Below are 22,317 nucleotides of genomic sequence, written 5' to 3' on the forward strand. Positions count from 1 at the left end.
ACCGACAAACAATTATTATAAACTGGGAAATATCTACCACAGTGGCGCCATCGCTACGGTGATAGTTTAACTTCGTCAAATACCGTTTGCAATAGTCAAAATGTAGAGATCTGCAACGAATAGCTGTGAAACCCACCTAGCCCATATTACAAGACCAGCCCATATTTGCAGCCTTTCCTCTACCTACATGCTTGAAGGGCGGCTACTAGAGAATTGCCTAGGGTGTTAATTGATCTAAACGCGGCCCTGTCGAGAACCAGAGATACAGTTAACAGCTCCTTCCCCTCTCATCGCTAAACCAAGTTCCAACGCCGGCGCCGGCCGATTTTAATGGCCATATTTTTAAGCTTTGTGGACGATTTCCTTGAAAGGAAATCTTTTGTATACCTGGCACGTTAAAACTTTGAAGTATGTTCTTTCAAATGCGGCTAATTTTATGTCTTAATTGTTATAAACAAAGCTGCTGCGAATTAAAAAATAAGGGGGCTAACTTCGTCCCTAATTGTCCTCGGAAAATTGTTTTTTTTTTTCAAAATGTGTATAAAAATTCAGTCTTTGTAAATATGGAAAAATAGTTTTTTTGTGGCTAATAGTTAAAAAGTTATTCTAATTCTTGTTCTATGTTCTTGCAAAATAATTTTACACTATTTAAAATTATTTTTTGTCATTTTTTTTAATTAAATTAATAGCATAAATCTTGTTCTTTCATAAACTGTCCGAAGTATTACAGTAACCTCATCGTTTTCTGATTTACAGCGTTGCAAAAATAATTAATTTGGGATAAACAAATTAAATAACTTTTAAACTATTCAACCAATTGCTTCGAAATTTGAAATATAATTTAAGCACCAAAAGTCTCAGCACTCCGTGTAATAAGAAGGTAATAAGAAGAAACTTAATTTTTACATAAGTTATGAACATTTATAAAATCTCAAAATGTATGACTTATTTTGCAATTTTCTAAGCAACAAATAAGGATAGACATATGCAGCGAACGCCGTATTGAAGTTTTCTATATGATTTATCGGTTTACTACTCTTAAATTTGTTTAACACTTTTTAGTAATAGACGAAAAAAGCGATAAGTTACCGTTTTTTGATATTCATTTGTTTATGCTATGTATATCATCCAAATCGGCTGCAGAAAACATATAGGTTATTATTATAGATGTCCATCCTACTCAAAAAATTTGGTTTCGGCCTGTAGAGGGATGTGTCACAAGAAAAATCTTATTTCTCTGGACTATATCGCATTATTTGACATACAATGATGAGCGCGCTAATAACTGGCAAATAGCGCAAAAGATGGAAAACATAATATATTGCGAAACAAAAAGAGATGAAACTAGAGGAGATGGAAATGATCGTTATAAAAGTATTAATTAACATTAATATAATTAATAATTAATTAACATTACATTACATAGTTTCCCACCTTTAGACGTATCATATCAGTATGATAACTGTCACTGTGACAGTAGAATTTTATAAAAGAGTGCTGTCAGAGACGTCTAAAGGTTGGAAGCTATGTAATGTAATGTTAATTTATACATTTATAACGATCATTTCCACCTCCACTAGTTTTATCTCTTTTTGTTTCGCAATGTGTTATGTTTTCCATCTTTTGCGCTATTTTGCCGGTTATTAGCGCGCTCATCACTGTATTTCTAATGCAAATAATGCGCTAATTAACGGTATTAGATGCAAGTGTGGACTCGGTATTAAAGTATAAGCAGACCTTAGCTAAGCTGGAGCTTAATATCTGTTGGTGTAACAGGGCATTAATTGTTTAAACCATTTTAGCTTTTTCGATAACGTCCTTTTATGTTTTTATAACTTGTTTATAATAACTCGAGAACGGCTGAATTGATTTGGCTAATTTTTAATCATTCACAAGATACTTTTCACAAAAATAGTCATGACACTGTTTTAGGAACCAAAGATGAATACTTACAAGTTCCCTTAAAGTTGTCATTTGGAATAGATAGGCAAAATGGAATTCAAGAAAACGAAAACACTATTTCAAGTATGTTTGACCAATGTAAATATTTGGTAGGTAGAAGTCAAACACCATTTTGTCGTTTGAATCTAGTTGCGAAAAATTCAGAAAATAATCATCCAAGAAGTTGTAGAGAAATCCTAGAAGCAGGTGAACCAATATTTTTCCATTATTTAATTTATTTATCCTGTAAAAAAGATAATTTTAACGGTTTCTATCTAAATATTATTATTTGCTTCGTAATTGTTAGAATTTAATATTGTATATTTTGTATAATTATAAATTTGTATATTTAGGAAACAATAGATCTGGTGTATACCAAATTAAACCACGTACCAGCAGCAAACCATTCGCTGTACTGTGTGATATGGAAACTAAGGGTGGCGGCTGGACTCATATTCAAAAGAGATTTGACGGATCACAGGACTTTTATCTACCTTGGAGAGATTACAAATTCGGTTTTGGTGATCTATTGGGAGAGTTTTGGATTGGACTTGAAAATATTCATCACATGAGTGGTAGGTAATATATTTTTTCTACGACCGTTTAATAACATGCTCATTATTCGCCATTTTTTCATAGATAATAGCACCCATTACTGTACCAGTGAGTAATAATTCATTACTCACGGGCTGAAGTTACTGACGTGTCATTACTCACGGGCTGAAGTTAGCTTGAAGTGGCGTATGCCACTTTTAATATTAATCGTATATAAGCTGCAAATAAAATTACTTAAACTTGTTTATTTAATATTATTGTAATTTATACCAATAATTAACTTATAATAAAAATTTTTAAAGGAATTTTAACTGTAACAGTGTCAGTATATTTTTTACGTTTATATCTTGTTTACTAAAACTTTTTACGTTTATCATTTAATTTAGTGACAGTGACATTAGCGCATTTTGTTTATGTTAATTGGAAATTATAACTAATATTGTGTTTTTTCAAGTTATATTGTGTTAAATATATGTTATACCATATTATGTATAGTTATATTATTATTATATTATATATAGTTAAATGTAAATATACATTATAACTTAACTATATATATGAAATACGTCCACCGACAACAGCCATTTTCTATTTATTAGATTCACTGACAGTAGGTACAAATTTAAGCTTATAATTTTTCGGAAACGAATAGAACTTATATTGACTATTTCTAGTTGTATTTTTACAATAAATAAGAATTTAGTAATAGTAGACAACCAATTATTCAGCCACTTACTAGGGGTAAATAGCATTTAAGTATTTTTGTAAATTATTATAATTTAAATCTCGAGTAGCTGATAATTAAATTTTTTACTAATTACAATAAAAGAAAAGGTTGTAGAAAAAGTATAGTATTCTACGCGCATGTAATGGCTATTACTCACTCTGATGAATTACGACACTCGCCTACGGCTCGTGTCGCAAACTTCATCATCGTGAGTAATAGCCATCATTACATGCTCGTTGAATAATATACAATTATTTATGGATTTATAGGAAAACACACTAATTAAAATAATATAATCTGAACAGAGTTAACAGTTACTTACCAATAATAAATGTTTGTCTATTCTATATTATCCACACGTGTTATTACATTTTTTTTTCACTCTTTATCATCTCTTCCCGAATTGTTTCGGGTTATTGCTACTACTTATAGAAGAATAATATTTTGTCGTGGGCAATAAAATCAAGCAACAACTCCTACAGATTTTTAATTTTTTTTATCTAAAAGCAATAATAAAATAATGTGGTGCACCGCAATCACTTAGTTTGAAAAATATTTAATGATAGAGCTTTCATGTTATCCTGTGTCTTGTCTTGTTCATGATTATCTATTCAAACTTTAAATCAGATCAGATCTCTGAGATTATTATTATCTGGTGATATTGACGTAATGTCGTGTTTTCTTTCTACGGTGTGTATCAATTCCGGATGTTGACAATCCGCATGGCTGTTCTAATTTTTGCTTATAGTTATTCGGAATAGTCTGGTTGTAGACGTAGATATTAATTATGTCTCATATTTCACTGTTCCTCTCTTTACAAATACTTTGCCCTGAACGGTGAGTTACAAAAAGTCATATCTCTGTTTATTTATGAACAACATGGTCAACATATTCTAATTTCAGCTCCTTTGGTTTGTTGATAACCTTGTATTCGTTATCCATTCTACATAGGGCCTCAACACTGATCTTTCTTTCCTTATACGTTATTTTACTTCAGTAGATTGGTCCCATTGGCTATTTGTGTTGGGAGCAAGGTATGTAAGGCTATCTATTCTCTCAATTCGTTGTTGGTTAACCAAAAGCAGTGTATTTAAAATGTTGCGCTTATTGACTACCATGTACTACGGAGATCTTTTACATATAGACGGAGAGGCAGCGCTGAAAAATCTATTTGAATTTACTAAAGCTAGATTTTTCACAGTTGATTACTGTGAATGTGTAGAGAAACATACTGCGGTCGGTCAAGCGAAACGTAGAACAGGGGTTACTGAGAGGGTATCAAAGTTGCTTTCCTACGAAGGTAATTATATCCATTTGCTAAGGCTGAAAATCAGTATACACATTCTAAATTAAATATAAATAAAAGTTATTATAGTCGGTCAGCTGTATGACGGGACAGAGCCGGTCGGTCGGCCCCAGTAGTCGATTGAGGAAATGAAGCATTTTGGCTCGCAATTTTTTCTTCCAGCATGGATTTATTTGAAATTTTCACAGAACTTAGGGAATAGTCCAATGATTATTTTCTATATCATGCCGCTATCATACGCTAAAACCTTGTGGGTGGTTGCCACCCCATCTCGGGGGTGGGAATTTTTTATTACATTCTAACCACGTAATTCGATGGAAAAACTACGAAAAAACTATGTTTTACATTTTCTTTTTTAGAGTGTTTTTTGAGAATACCTCGAAACTATTCTATATATTTTTGTCGATAAAAAGTTTCTTCAAAGAAGGTTTTGTAGGATTTTTAAAGAGTTATAAGACTGTGTAAATTAAATTCTGTAAGATTAAGGGGGTATTTGCTGGTAAATACAGGTTCTAAACAGCTATATCTGGCTAACTGTTCACTGTAATGAAAATCTATGCACAGGGTAATCTTAGTCATTAAAGAAGCTAAAATTTAGTAGTTTATAATTTTTTTCGTATCTTCAGTATTTTCGGAGATATTTTGAAGTAAAAGGTGAAAAATACCAAATTGCAAATTATCAATTTTTTTTAAACTCCAATTTTTCCAAAATTATGGATTTTAAATAGGTCAAACTCCTTAATTGTATTTATAATATAAATATAAAGGAACTACAGAAAGGTGAAGACCAATTTTAAATTAGAAAGGTAGTTAGGGGGTTGTTTTCACTGATTTTTTCGTAGAGAAAAGCAGGTACCGACATTTTTTTGATTATATGTCGCTTAATTTTCATGCTAGAAACTTTTTATTATTTTTTTGAAAGGTGCAATTGTATACTTAAAAAAATACTATTTAAGTTTTCCCCGAAAAATTCAAATTTTTCCCATTATTTGGCTTTGAATATTTCAAATTATGCATTTGACGAAAAAAGCTAAATATTAACATGCCGTTTCTCGGTTTGTATTGGTTTTAAAGATATTGTTGGAAAAGAATTTGGTTTATGTTCCTAAAATATACAATTTCGATATCTACAGTTTTTTTGATTAAATGCATATTTTTCGAGGTATTCTCAAAAAACCCTCTAAAAAAGCCGATATTTTCGTCGAAAAACTGTTATTTTCAAGCGCGAATAACTCTAAAAATATTAGTTTTACTAAGAAAATGTATAAAACATTTTTTTCTTAGAACCACATTTTCCATCGAACTAAATCTTTAAAATGAAAGAAAAAATTCCCACGCCCGAGATGGGGTGGCAATCACCCCCAAGGTTTTAGCGTATGATAGCGGCATGATATATAAAATGATCCTTGGACTCTTCTTTACCTTCTGTGAAAATTTCAAGTAAATCCATGCTGGACGAAAAAATTGCGAGCCAAAATGCTTCATTTCCTCAATCGACTATTGGGGCCGACCGACCGGCTCTGTCCCGTCATATAGCTGACCGACTATAATAACTTTTATTTATATTTAATTTAGAATGTGTTTACTGCTTTTCAGCCTTAGTAAATGGAAATAATTACCTTCGTAGGAAAGCAACTTTAATACCCTCTCAGTAATCAACTGTGAATAATCTAGCTTTAGTAAATTCAAATAGATTTTTTAGCACTGCCTCTTGGTCTAGTAGTCTCTATTTATATTTAATATGTGCGCATTATTGTTTGTGAAGTATCCAAGCTATTACAGCAAAAAGTGCTGAGTCGCCGTCGTTGGCATATCTAATATTGTTTATTTACTCTATCTCGTATTATGTATAAGTTTTTAGTTTGTGAAAACTGTCATTATTGGCATACAATGCGTGAAGGATTTATAGTGTGCGTGTAGTAACAATGTATTTTAAATGGGATTTACTTTTTCGCACTGTTTTTGACACACTGTCATATAATCCAATATTCTTAACATTCGCGTTGTCATGGTGATGACACGTGAGCAATAAATTACAACAAAAGTTTTGACAGTTTTGCGGTTTGAAGGAAGTTGAAATTTTTAAATGTCAAAGTTCTAAAAATTGTAGAATCGAAATGAATTCCAATGACGAAGATTTACAGTTATTTGTGTGTTTAGCGTAGATAAGATATTGTATGAAACTGTGCGTGAAGTACTTTTTGCTAACTTACGCGATGTATAGCACTCGCCCCGCTGTCGCTCGTGCTCTAAACATCGCGTGCGTTCGCAGAAAGCATACTTCACTAACTGTTTCATAAATAACTATTAGACGCACTCCTTTAGATAGTCTCTCTTACTCCGACTTCCTGTAGTTTTCCCAGTGCTCTATCGAAAATAAATCTTGGAAGTACATGTTAAATAACACCAAGAACATAATGCAACTTTGTTCCAATCCTCTATCTACGGAAATTGTCTGTGTCAAGTGGCCATTTTTGAAGTGAAAACTTCTTTAGGGACGTTGTGCGATTTTTGGATAGGGGAAAAAGCATTGAATTCGCGACCGTCATCGCGACCCCTCATCGCGACCGTCATTGCGACCGTCATCGCTTATGCTATATATGTATTATGTGTATGTATATTATATAAATTGTGTAGAGGTATAATTTAAACTAAATGTAAAACTATTTTAGGATGGGGAAAATGGATTGATTTCGAAACCATCATAGCGACCGTCATCTCATCGGCGAAATAAATTCTGTACATAATACATAGGTATATTATGTGGATGTATATATAAATTGTATAGAAGTATTTAAATTTAAAATAAATGTAAAACCTATTTTAGGATGGGGAAAAGGGATTTATTTCGCGACCGTCATCTCTTGCGCGAAATAAATTTTGTACGTATCTGTATTATTTGTATGCATATATAAATTGTGTAGAAGTATTTAAATTTAAAATAAATGTAAAATCTATTTTGGGATGGGAAAAAGGATTGACTTCGCGACCGTCATCGCTTCCACGAAATAAGCGGGGAAGCGACCGTTTGTACGTATATTATTATAATGTACATATAATAATAGTAATATTATTAAAGTGAAAACTTCTTTAGGGACGTTGTGAATTTTTTATATGAGGAAAAAGTATTGAAGTAGCGACCGTCATCGCGACCGTCATTGCTTCGAAGAAATAAAGTTTTGCAGTGAACACTTTTTTAAGGATGTTGTGCACTTTTTAGATGGGGAAAAAGTATTGAATTAGCGACCGTCGTCGCCTTGGCGAAATAAATTTTTGAAGTGAAAAGTTTTTTTAGGGACGTTGTGCACTTTTTAGATGGGGAAGAAGTATTAAATTAGCGACCGTCATTGCTTCGACAAAATAAATTTTTGAAGTGAATACTTCTTTAGGGACGTTGTGCACTTTTTAGATGGGGAGAAGTTGTTGAATTAGCGACTGATATCGCTTCGGCGAAATAAATTTTTGAAGTGAAAAGTTCTGCAGAAACGTTGTGCCCTTTGTAGATGGGGAAAAAGTATTGAATTAGCGACCGTCATCCCGAACGTCATTGCTTCGACGAAATAATCTTTTAAAGTGAAAACTTCTCTAGGGACGTTTTGCCGTTTTTAGATGGGAAAGATATTGAATTAGCGATCGTCATCGCGACCGCCATTGCTTTGACGAACATTTTTCAAGTGAATACTTCTTTAGGGACGTTGTGCCCTTTTTAGATGGGGAAAAAGTATTAAATTAGCGACTAACAATGCTTCGACGAAATAAATTGTTGAAGTGAAAATTTCTTTAGGGACGTTGTGCCCTTTTTAGATGAGGAAAAAGTATTGAATTAGCGACCGTCATCGCTTCGGCAAAATAAATTTTTGAAGTGAAAACTTCTTTAGGGACGCTTTGCACTTTTTCGATGGGGACAAAGTGTTAACTTAGAGACCGTTATTGCTTCAACGAAATACATTTTTGAAGTGAAAAATTCTTTAGGGGCGTTGTGCCCTTTTTAGATGGGGAAAAAGTATTAAATTAGCGACTGTCAATGCTTCGACGAAATAAATTGTTGAAGTGAAAAGTTCTTTAGGGACGTTGTGCCCTTTTTAGATGAGGAAAAAGTATTGAATTAGCGACCGTCGTCGCTTCGACAAAATAAATTTTTGAAGTGAAAACTTCTTTAGGCATGCTCTGCACTTTTTTGATGGGGAAAAAGTATTAACTTAGAGACCGTCATTACTTCAACGAAATACATTTTTGAAGTGAAAAATTGTTTAGGGACGTTGTGCCCTTTTTAGATGGAGAAAAAGTATTGCATTAGCGAACGTCATCGCGACCGTCATTGCTTCGACGGAATAAATTTTTAAAGCGAAAACTTTTTTAGGGACGGTATACACTTTTTAGATGGGGAAAAAGTGTCGAATTAGCGACCGTCATCGCTTCGACGAAATAAATTTTTGAAATGAAAACTTCTTTAGGGACGTTGCGCCCTTTTTAGATAGGGAAAAAGTATTAAATTAGCGATCGTCATTGCTTCGACGAAATAAATTGTTGAAGGGAAAACTTCGTTAGGGACGTTGTGTCATTTTTAGATGAGGAAAAAGTATTGAATTAGCGACCGTCATCGCTTCAGCAAAATACATTTCTGAAGTTAAAACTTCTTTAGGGACGTTTTGCACTTTTTTGATGGGAAAAAAGTATTAAATTAGTGACCGTCATTGCTTCAACGAAATAAATTTTTGAAGTGAAATCTTCCTTAGGGACGTTGTGCCCTTTTTAGATGGAGAAAAATTATTGAATTAGCGACCGTCACCGCGATCGTCATTGCTTCAACGAAATAAATTTTTGAAGGGAAAACTTTTTTAGGGACGTTATACACTTTTTAGATGGGGAAAAAGTGTGGAATTAGCGACCATCATCGCTTCGGCGAAATAAATTTTTGAAATGAAAACTTCTTTAGGGACGTTGTGCACTTTTTAGATGGGGAAAAAGTATTGGGTTTGCGACCGTCATCACTTTGCCGAACTAAATTTCGTACGTATATAAATTATTATACTAACATAAGTAGCACAGAACGTACGCAACGCGTATATAATATAGCTATAGCACTTCTTTTTGGCTCGAGAAAAGCAGTGAGCTCGTAGTTTATATACTATAAGAAGTTTTCACTTCTGTCGGTACTCACATGAGTGCTTTAATTTTTCTTAATGTTGTCAGTTTGGTTGTTTTTTAAATTATATACGAATCTCAAGTATCTATCATCCAATCAATCTTTTTTTAATGCTTATAAGCTTGTCATGTTTTACCCTATTAAATGCCTTCTTGTAGTCGATAAAACAAATATATATGTTCACATCTCTGAAACTCTGCATAAGTACTTGTAATATAATGTAATTGACTATAATTATTTAATATACATAACATTTTAATAATTTGTAGCATTCGATAGAAACGAACTTCTGATAGAGTTGACAGACACGGACAAAAATATTAATTATGCACAATATTCAACGTTCTCAATTGGCTGCGAGAAGGACGGCTACCCGCTCAAGGAACTTACTGGATTCTCAGGCAATGCAGGGGATGGCTTAAAAGCCCATATTAATGCAAAGTTTACAACACTGGATGTGGATCAGGATAAGCATTCTGGAAATTGTGCACAAATGTTTGGTAAATGCGTTTTTGTTTTAATTAAAGAGAAATATCCGAAATTATTAGTAATTCTGATAAGCTGTGGAAAAATTTATGTTAGTTTAATAGTATAAGTTTGTTTACCAAATAAATTTAGAAGTTAAGAAAACTAAAAAATATCACAAGGAAAAATTCCTGTACTGGTTGTATACCATAAATCACAAAAAATAAAAACCTTATCTTGTAAAAGGTATATTTAAAATCCCTCAAAAGGGCTGTATCACAACAAAACGTTTTTGGAATCAATATTCCATCATCAGTGTCATCACAGGTTTACATGCTTTAAGCCACCAAAATGTACGGGTAAAAACCCTTAAATTGATTTTAAACAGTTGGGCTTACATTACATTATCCGATTTTAAAGGATGTTAAAAATATTTCCAGATTAACCCCTGGCATCAGGTTCTACCTACAATTTCCCAACCAATATGGTTGATGTTATGTGATGCCAGGTTTTAATCTGGAAATATTTTTAACATCCTTTAAAATCGGATAATATAATGTAACCCCAACTGTTTAAAATCAATTTAAGGGTTTTTACCCGTACATTTTGGTGGCTTAAAGCATGAAGCGTGATAACACTGATGATGGAATATTGATTCCGAAAACGTTTTGTTGTGATACAGCCCTTTTCGGGGATTTTAAATATACCTTTTACAAAATAAGTTTTTTTAACTAAAATGTTTAGTGAAAATGATATTCAATAATACACCAGGGAAATAAGGCAAAAATATACCATGTTCGGGACACTTGAGCAGTCAGGTTGCAAATGAGTTTTTTGGGTACTATATACGTAATACATTATAAATACAAAAATGCCCGTCACAGTTTGGACGAGAAATTTAGTTATTAACAAAAAAGGGTTAAAAATGAGAGTTTTTTCGTTTAAATCGCTACAGGTAAAAATAGGGTAACTAAATGTCTTATTTATAATATTTTCCTTTTAGTAGATGAGCCAAGGTTTAAAATAGCGTTTTTTGAATTTTCGTCCGATTATTTGTTGCTTCGGATATTGCAAAATAAAACTAAAATTTCGAAAATAAAAAATTTGCTATAACTTTTGCGAAAATGAGTTTAGGACTTTCGTATTGCATGAAAAGTTGAGTCAAATAGTCCATACAATGCACAAAAAATTTTAAGACGATGCGTCAATTAGTTTAAATTTTATTCAATTTGTTTATCCTAAAGAGCTTTTTTTTCGCAATGTCATTGTTCAGAAAATAATAATGATACAGCAATTCTGTGAAAACAACATAAAAGAAGAATAGTCATGTTTTCAACACATTTAAAAAAAATCATTAAAAAGTAATTTTTATCACTCAGAAAACATTTTACTAGAATAGAGTCATTTTTGACTTATAAACAATTTGAATAACTTTGTTAATATTGACTGTAGGCTAAAACTACAATAGAATTTGAAAAAGTGCTATTTTATACGAGTTTTTAAAGAAAAACTTTTCGCCTAGGATAATTACGGTCAAAGTTAGCCACTTTTTTTATTTAATTGACGGCTACTTTATTTATAACAATTAAGCAACCTAACTAGAGCCATTTTCAAGTTGAAGATATATAAGTTATGTGTAAAAGTTTGAGTAAACTTTGAACCTCAACCGAGTGGTTAATAAAGCTTTAAAATTGGCGTCCGAACGAAATTAATTCGTGGTCGGTGGAGCGGAATTACTAAAATATGTGCACTCAAAAAATGAAACTGATTCTGCAAACATATGCTGCGATTAATATCGCTGGAACTTGTTGATGGATTTTGATCATAATTTTTTTAATTTGTATGTACTCGTAGTCTTATAAAGTACGTTATGTACACACAACCCCACCTAACATTACAAAATGTTAGGGGGAACTCCCCTTATCACTCAGGGATATGAAAAATAGATTACGACCGATTCTAAGACCTACCGAATATACATATATAATTTCATAAAAATTGGTCAAGCAATCTCGGAGGAGTATGGAAACTAACACTGTGACAGGAGAATTTTATAGATGTAAATATATAGATAGCTATTAACAAATAGGGGTTGGTGACAGAAGTTTGAAAATTAAGGGTTGTATGTATTTTTTAATTCTACATCATATAAAATAAGGTAGATAATTTTGTCCAAAAAAATAAAAAATAAATGTCAGGGGGGCAACCCCCCTTATAACTAATGGGTATAAAAATAGATTAAAACCTCTTCAACGTTCTACAGGATAAATGTGTAAAATTTTATAAAAATCGGCCAAGCCGTTTCGGAGTAGTATGGTAACTAACACTGTTACAGGAGAATTTGATGTATATAGAAGTAACTGCGAAGTAAATAATAAAAGTGGCTAACTTTGAACCTAATTAACCTAGGCAAAAAGTTTTTCTCCGAAAATTCGTATAAAAATACCAGCTTTTGAAATCCTAAAGTAGATTTACTCTATAGTCAATATTAACAAAGTTATTCAAATTGTTTAGAAGCCAAAAATGACTCTATTTTACTAAACTTTTTTCGGAGTGATAAAAACGACTTTTTAATGATTTTTTTCAATACTTTAAAAACATAACTATTATTCTTGCATGTGGTTTCCACAGAATTGCTATGTCATTATTATTTTCTGAACAATAACATTGCTAAAAGAAATGTTTTTGCGATAAACAAATTGAATAAAATTTAAACTAATTGACGAATCGTCTTAAAAATTTTTATACATTATACGGAATGTTTGACTCAACTTTTCGTGCAATATGAAAGTCTTAAGGCCATTTTCGCAAAAGTTATAGCACATTTTTTATTTTTGAATGGGGTGTAATGCTAGTTCGCCTCCATGTGGTGCACCCTGGGTAACGCTAAATGAACTAGCAAAAATTTGGCGGCAGACGAACGAAAAACAAAAACAATATCCTGCCAACATCACAGATCACAAACAGAAATCTTATCTATACGTAAACATACGATGGGAACAAATAAAGGTTCTTCTCAGAACCAACTGACTAGAGATCTCGGACCGTGTATCCGAGTCTGTCACCTTAACATCGAGGGCATAAGCCAGGCAAAATGCCAAGTGTTGCAAAAAATCCTACACGATAACGACATTGACCTGGTTGCCATACAAGAGACCCATACTGAAGACAAAGTCCAGCTTGATTTAAGGGGAAAGATACCTGGCTACGATTTACTGGGAGCCACCTATGATAAACATTACGGCGTCGCAACCTACATTCGCTGCAATATAGAAAATGGTTTCCTACTTTCTGCTTCCAATGAAAATAATATACATCAAGTAGTCACCAAGATTGGAGATATTACCGTAGTTAACATATACAAACCTCCAGCCACTACATGGAACCCAGAAGTGCTAAAGACTCATCCACATCCTACTATATACATCGGCGACTTCAACAGCCACCACGAAATGTGGAAGTACACCACGAATGATGAAAATGGGGAGGCACTAGTAGAATGGTCCGAAGAGCAAAACACATACCTAGTTTTTGATGCCAAAGACAGAGGAACATTTAAATCAGCTGCATGGAGAAAAGAATATAACCCAGACCTATGTTTTGTCTCAAAAGATACCAATGACAGACCACTAACAACTGCGAGAAGTGTCCTTGCAGACTTCCCACATACTCAACATCGTCCGGTGCTTATCACCATCGGAATATCAATTCCAATAATTAGATCATATCCTCGACCCAGGTGGAATCTTAGAAAAGCAAACTGGAAGAAATTCTCTGAACAACTAGACCGGACCTTGAGCTGGATCCCTCCAACCAGCAAACATTATGAGAGGTTTGTGGGCGCAGTAATAAGCACTGCCAAGAAAACCATCCCTAGGGGGTATCGCAAAGAATATGTGCCTGGATGGACTGAAACATGTGAAGACTTATACACGAAGTTTCTCGAAAGTGGTGACCGAGAAATAGCCGATGAGCTTTTACACAACATCGATACAGCTAGACGCCAAAAATGGATAAAGACTGTCGAAAACCTTGACTTCAAAAAATCAAGCCGGCAGGCATGGTCCTTGTTGCGGAAAATTGGAGGAGCTAACCAGCTGGAATCCAGAGAGTCTAAAATGTCTCCTAACAAGGTTGCCTCCCATATAGTATCTCTATCCAGAGCTCCACGAGATCGAACACATACTACCAACGTGAAAAGAGACTTAAGGGCATTAAAACAAATGAACAGAACGAACTCCGAATATTCAGCAAGAATACTTATTTCTGAAATCACACATGCGCTGAAAGAAATGAAATCAGGTAAAGCACCTGGGTTTGATGGTATCCATCCAGAGTTCTTGATACACAGTGGTGCATACACGAAACAGTGGCTTGCAATGTTCTTTAATGATATACTTCAGTCAGGTAACATTCCTTTCTCACTTAAGCGAACAAAGATAATTGCAATTCCGAAACCGGGCAAATCAAACGATAAGCCAGAAAACTACCGCCCCATAGCTCTACTCAGCATGGTATATAAACTATTAGAAAAGCTTCTCCTCAACAGAATTAGTCACAGGATACTAGAAAATGTCCCCATTGAACAAGCTGGCTTCCGCCCTCATCGAAGCTGTACGGACCAAGTGCTGTCATTAACAACTTTTATAGAAGCTAGTTTTCAAAAGAAACAAAAGACAGCAACAGTATTTATAGATCTAACAGCAGCATATGATACTGTTTGGAGACAGGGATTAATATATAAACTGGCCCGCATTATCCCCTGCAGAAAGATAATTAACCTCATTGACAACATGCTGACCAACAGAGCCTTCCAGGTTATAATGGGAAAGGAGACGAGTAGACAGATGAAACTTAACAATGGTCTTCCACAGGGTTCTGTCCTTGCCCCTTTACTTTTCAGCCTCTATATTGCTGACATGCCTGAAACCGAATCTCGGAAGTTTGGATATGCTGACGACTGGACCCTTGCAACAAGCCACCAATCTTTAGAAACTACAGAAATCACTCTCACGAATGACTTATCCATCCTCAGCGAATACCTTAAGAAATGGAGACTACAGCCAAGTACTACAAAAACTGAAGTATCAGCTTTTCATCTAAACAACAAGTTGGCAAACAGAGAATTGCGAGTGTATTTTAATAACAAGCTGTTAAAACACAATAAATACCCGAAATACCTTGGGGTTACTCTAGACAGAACGCTCACATTCAGAGAACACCTGACGAAAACAGCAGCAAAATTGAAAACACGCAACAATATAATACAGAAACTCTGCGGCACTACATGGGGGTCCACAGCATCAACATTAATATCCTCTGCTCTTGGCCTGATATATCCGGTGGCAGAATACTCTGCTCCAGTGTGGCTAAATAGCAGGCATACCCACCTGGTCGACACCCAACTAAACCGTACTATGCGTATGATAACAGGCACAATTAAGCCCACCCCTACAATGTGGCTACCTACCCTTAGTAATATAGCACCACCCAACCTACGCCGCGAACATGCATTGGTTAAAGAATATAACAAAATAATGGACAGTCGCCAGCTTCTAGTCCACAACGACATCCCCGATATTCTTGGAAACCGTCTCCGATCCAGGTTACCCCCTCTACAATCTGCTCAAGCGCTGCAGCAATCCAACTTTGACTTAAATACCCGATGGAGAGAAGATTGGGAAAGTAGGACAGATCCGCATTACCATAGTCTACCGGACATCATAGGGAAACCTGGCGAATTTGAACGTCCCCGTAAGATTTGGGCAGCCCTAAATCGAATTCGAACAAACTGTGGAAGATGCGCCGACTCCCTCCACAGATGGGGTAAACTCCCCTCGCCTTCTTGTGACTGCGGCGCTGCAAGACAGACGATCAGTCACGTTGTTCAGGACTGCCCACGCAGAGCATACACAGGCGACCCTATAGACTTTGTAATGGCAACCGAAGGGTCAATCGAATATATAAAAAAATTGGACATCTGTTTGTGATGCATTGTATAATGCATAAATCTAACTATATTCTGTGATATACTTAAGCCATACGCTAAATAAAAATAAATAAATATTTTTGAAATTTTAGTATTATTTTGCACTTTCCTAAACAAAAAAGGATCGGACCAAAATTAAAAAAGTGCCATTTTAAACATTGGCTCATCTACAAAAAGAAGAATATTTTAAATAAGATTTTTAATTACCCTATTTTTATTTGTAGCGATTTAAACGAAGAAACTGCCATTTTTGACACTTATTTGTTAATAACTAAGTTTCTCGTCCGAACTGTGACGGGCATTTTTGTATTTATAATGTATTAGGTATTAAGTACCCAAAAAATCCATTTGCAACCTGGCTGCTCAAGTGTCTCGACAAAAACCTTATTTCTCTGGACTATAAACCAGAAAACAAAAAAATCTTGCATGTATATCACTTCTTCTTATTAGTGGTAGTCACGGCAAACATTTCTGTGTCTTTATTTCTATGTAGATTCTTCACAGTCTAGTCCTGTCCAGTTTGTAATATTATGTAGCCAGGATAGTTCTATTTCTCAGACAAACTGAGAAATATTATAGACCTGGATCCCGTGTACCAAAAAAAAATTAATTAATAGCGAGCTGAGAATTTGTTAATAGCTTAACGGTGTCTAGTCGGACAAACGTTGATGTACGGGAATGCTGGGACAGAATAAGTTTTAATTGTGGAACAGGTTAAAAATTTGGAACGTCAGATTACGAAAACGTCCTACGTATTTTGTCGGGCACAACATCCAATTGATTTGTTTTGTTACCCTTTCATTAAACTCTCATGCAAAAACCAGACAGCTGTTACTAACCAACATAATTCCTCTCATTTGACATGTTCTTCGTGTTCCACTCATTAAAATGCCCAGTTGGTAATAAACACAAGTCTGATTTTTGCATGAGAGTTTAATGAAATGGTAACAAATCAATTGGAAGTTCTGTCCGACAAAATACATGAAACGTTTGCGTATTCTGACGTTTCCAAATTTAACCTGTTCCACAATAAGATTTCTCCTGTTCCAGTCTTTCCATATATCAAACTTTGTCCGACTAGACACCGTTAAACTAATAAAGAAATTTCAGCTTGCTATTAATCAACTTTTTTTGGTAAGCGGGATCAAGGTCTAATAGTATTACAGTCGAACTCGCTTATTAAAATGCCGGTTATAGAAATATCCCGGTTTAACACAGTCGGGATAGCATTTGACCTTGCATTACGAGGTGCCCCAAATTTTATTTTTCTAATCTTTAAGGGGGTCAATAGTAGTATAAATTTAAAATCTCGACTGAATTTGACCGTTCCGTTAGCCGCCATTTTGATTTTAAACAAGAACCGTTTTTGCTTAATATCTCCGCCATTTTCAACTTTTCGACAAAAAGTGTGGAAACTGAAATTGTTGAAAATACGATTTTCTATAATGTCGTCTATTATAATTTTTTTCGTGCGCTCGATATTTTCCGAGTTATGGGGGAAAAATAGTGACCTGATTGATTTTATAGCAAATGTTTTTGTTCAATATCTCCACCATATTCAACTTTTCGACAAAAAAATGCAGGGACTGAAATTATTGCAATTACGATTTACTACAATTTTTCGAGAGAACCAGTGGCGTATCTACGGGGGGAAGGGGGCATGGGAAAATTCCCCCAACAGAGTCCAAAATTAAAAAAACAATTGTTAAGCTAAAATATGTTAGCTGACATGAAACTTAGTTATCGATAGACAAATTGAACCAATAAGACGCGCTAATTAATAAACTTAAGTGAACTTAATGCATTTAAGTTATTATTTATGTCTTTTATGCACTTGCATAGGTTGGTTGGTGTTTAATTGGAAGTTTCAAAAATTATATAAAATATAATTCTTTTTATCTTTGTTTATGTACAATTATGTCGTAAAGTTAATAATATATGAAACAATTCAATAATTATGCTTCTCCTCCGCTTCCGCTATTTCCCCCTTAACTCGGAGAATATTGATCGCATAAAAAAATTGTGGAAAAGAAGTTATAGGAAATTGCATTTCCAACAATTTTAGTTCCTACCGTTTTTGTCGAAAAGTTGAAAATGGCGGAGATATTACGGAACAACGGTTCAACAACGCAATAACGGTATTATTTATGTAGGGGAGAGTTTCCTTGAAACGGACAATAATTTTAATTATTTATCTGTAAAACATTTCTGGGAATAAAAAACTTAAAAATGTTTTCACTAGATTATTGGCAGTGGGTTTGTTCATTTATTTTTTCATAAAAAACGGAAAATAGAAATCTTTTGGTATCAGAAAATATCTCAACTTTATTTTATAAAATGTCCAATTCATGGAGAGTTGCCCTTGTTATGGACAGCTATGCCTATGAAGTGGACACATATATAATATATAAAGACAGGTCGATATAAGTCCACATTCTGTTTAAAAATATTTTAAAATCACTTCCGACAAAAAAAGTTCAAAGGACCCCGCACAAACCTTATGGAAAATAGGTCTCAGTGGATTTCGTTCATACTTTGGGAAAATACACTTTGAAGCATTCTGATAAAAAGTTCTCATTATCACAACTCAATCGTATGAAGGATTTTCAAGATATAGAGGCCCAAACTCGGAAAATTATAAGATTTACGGGGTACTCCAATTGCGTGAGTTACTGGTTATTTGGCAACATGTAGAAGTTTGGATCAAGGAAAAGTACTAGTAGTCTATGATTTTTTCCTGGCTATCCAATGACGACCTTTACTTTGACCTTGACCTTCAACGAACGTCATCTTCTAGAGTTTCGAGGGTTTTCGGCATTCAATTGATATAAACAGATTACTCATGGGTTTTTTGGGATCGCTAAACACGAATATGCCATCAGAATTGCCCTCCGGATGACGTGGCGCCCAAGACCTCTGCAAGGGACGTCATCTTTTAGAGTTTCGATGTTTTTCGGCATTTAATTGATGCAAATGAAATACTGGAGGGTTTTTTGAGGTCGCTATACAAAAATATGCCACCAGAACCGACTCCCGGAGCACCTGATTTCCAAGGCCAATGAAAGGGGCTCCTGCAGTTTCGAGGGTCTTTGGTACTACATTAATGCAAACGGATTAGTTATAGGTTTTTGGGGTTGCTGAACACGAATACCAGCAAAGACACAGGAGCACCTGGTGCCTAAGACAGGTTATCTTCTGGAGTTTCGGAGGAATCAAATGGATTACTCTTAGGTTTTTGGGGTTGCTGAAGATGCATACACTATCAGATCCGAAGCACGAATCACATTGTGCCTACGGCACAATGTGATCACGTATTCGTGTTTAGCTATCCCAAAAACCTATAATTAATACGTTTGCATCAATGTAGTACCAAAGACCCTCGATACTCCAGGAGTCCCTTTCATTTACCTTGGAAACTAGGTGCTCCGGGAGCCGGTTCCGGTGGCATATTCGTGTTTAGCGACCTCAAAAAACCCTCCAGTAATTCATTTGCATCAATTAAATGCCGAAAACCATCGAAACTCTAGAAGATGACGTCCCTTGCAGTGACCCTGGCCACCACGTCATCCGGAGGGCAATTCTGATGGCAGATTCGTGTTTTGCGATTACAAAAACCCATAAGTAATCTGTTTATATCAATTTAATGCCTAAAACCCTTGAAACTCTAGAAGATGACGTCCGTTGAAGGTCAAGGTCAAAGTAAAGGTCGCCATTGGATAGCCAGGAAAAAATCCTAGACTACTAGTACTTTTCCTTTATCCAAACTTCTACATGTTGCCAAATAACCAGTAACTCACGGAATTGGAATACCCCGTAAATCTTATAGTTTTACAAGTTTGGACCTCTATATCTTGAAAATCCTTCATACGATTGAGTTGTGCCCATAAGAACTTTTTATCAGGATGCTTCAAAGGGTATTTTCACAAAGTATGAACGAAATCCACTGCAACCTATTTTCCATAAGGTTTGGGCGGGGTCCTTTCCATTTATTCCACATGATTGGTGGGCCCACTGATTACAGAAGAGACATTGAAAAAATTCTTCCTTACTCAAACGGTATTCTTCCTTACAAACTACACAAGTAGAATTATTATCATCTTCCTTACCATGTTATCTATCTTATCTCCTTCTTATCTCGTGGAGGTGGAGATTCATCGCGGAGAGAGATTTCATTGTCAGTTTCTGAATCACTATTGCATTGTTGTTGACCCTCGTAAGGCGGTGCTTAGATTCTTAGGGCCTCATTCATGATCTGATTTGTAGTATTACTAGTGGTACGACAAGAGAAAGAAACTGATATGTTGGATCTAAAATCAGATCGTGAATGGGTTGTAGTACTACTAGTAATACCACTAGTGGTACAACTAGCGGTATTACAAAGAAAGTTGGAGCGTGAATGCCGAGGCTGGATGTTGGATTAAAAATTTCCACTACGCTGAGAGTCATAAGTTAAGGATATAGAAAATGTATGCTCATTTTTATAGTTTATTTTTTCGTGAACCGATTAACGGATTTCGCTAATTTTTGTTTTTATTATCTTAGATATTTCTTTAGTATTTACACAGTTGTGCAAAAATTTAATTAAAATTCTTTTTTGTACTTATACCGGGTGGAAGAAAAGTAATGATTTTCTTATGTTAAGTTTGAAACACCCGGTAAAGAGAACGAGGTACAAATATGTGTATAGATGGTGTTTTCATTAATCTAAGGTATAGATCGGAATCGTATTGTAGTCTTATGTTTTGTGAACATTTTGTTTTTTGAATCTCCCTGATATCTTTAGCTTTCTAAAGATAAAGAAAATAACAAAGAAAATAGGTGGTTTTACTCCTTACCATGTATTTTTACTGAAACAAAACTAAATTAACACTAACAAATAACAGTTAACAAAACTTTAAAAACAGACAGGCACATAACGTAAACGATTGTCGATCAGGTAAGTGGTATGCACAGCACAACTTAAGAGAGACGAGATTGTTTAATAGAGGCTCTATGATGTTTTGGGGTGGAATTTCCCTGAAAGTAATACGGATTCGATGTCTACCTGGAGGCTCTTTAAATATCGAGAGTTACATTACACATATTCTTTTTCTTTGAACACTCTTTCTTTCGCACTATATATAGGAAATAATGTCGTCTTAGTGGTATGATAAGGCGTGACCTCCTCACGTATCGCAGTCGTCAGTTAAAACACATATTAAATAGTAAAACGGTCTAGTTTCTTTGTTATTAAAGATATCATAAAAATTTAAAAAATAAATGATTCACAAAAGATGAGACTACAACATAGTATCGATGCATAACCACCATTTTACCTCTTCCTCCCTAAAGGGTGTCTCAAACTTTAGTTTCGGTTAAAACACAAGTTAAAATACAAAACCGTCTATTTTCTTTGTTTCTAAAGATATCAGGCACATTCAAAAAAAAATTCACCAAACATAAGACTATAATACGATTCCGATGCATTATTGTACCTCGTCCTCTCTACAGGGTGTTTCAAACTTAACATAAGAAAAACATTTCTTTTCCTCCACCCAGTATAAGTACAAAAAAGAAGTTTGAGTAAATCTTTGCACAACTGTGATAATATTGTTCGTCCGCTATAACTTTTCCCATGCGTCACGATTCTTTTTCAAACAAATAAGGCAAAACATAACGTCGGTGTGTATATACATTTTGTATACTGTATACTATGTATATTATACTACACACATCGGCGTACGTTTCACTTTACGTTTTGACTTAATTTGTTTTAAAATGAATCGTGACGCATGGGAAAAGTTATAGCGAAACAATACTAAAGAAATATCTAAAATAGTAAAAAAAATTAGCGGGATCCGTTAATCCGTTCACGAAAAAATCAACTATGAAAATGAGCATAAATTTTCTATATCCCAAACTTATGCCTCGCAGTTAGGGCTTACAATACCGAGCCAAAATCTCAATACCGGTATTTGGTATTTAAAATTTCAAATACCGGGATCCCGGTTTTAAAACCGGCATTATAAATAAAAAATATACACGTTATATTTATACTATCCTCAGTTCTTATATCGACTTGCTATTATAGTGATTAAGGTACCAAGGGCATTATAAGGATAATAACGCTTGAGGTCAATGGTGTATAGACCGAGGGCCTTTGGCCCGAGGTATATACGTTGACCGAAAGCGTTATTATTATAATACCC

General features: G+C 34.6%; 1 protein-coding gene across 1 annotated transcript in view; it reads left to right on the top strand.

Annotated features, from left to right (window-relative positions):
- The window catches only part of LOC114335133 (microfibril-associated glycoprotein 4-like), a 57,491-nt gene that overhangs the window by 27,287 nt on the left and 7,887 nt on the right, over nt 1–22,317 (top strand). The window contains exons 3-5 of the mRNA XM_028285303.2: nt 1,933–2,148; nt 2,295–2,516; nt 9,945–10,175. Of these exons, the coding sequence (XP_028141104.2) occupies nt 1,933–2,148; nt 2,295–2,516; nt 9,945–10,175 (669 nt within the window). The remainder of the gene's footprint in view (nt 1–1,932; nt 2,149–2,294; nt 2,517–9,944; nt 10,176–22,317) is intronic.

The sequence above is a fragment of the Diabrotica virgifera genome, chromosome 7 (genome assembly GCF_917563875.1).
Source record: "Diabrotica virgifera virgifera chromosome 7, PGI_DIABVI_V3a".
NCBI lineage: Eukaryota > Metazoa > Arthropoda > Insecta > Coleoptera > Chrysomelidae > Diabrotica > Diabrotica virgifera.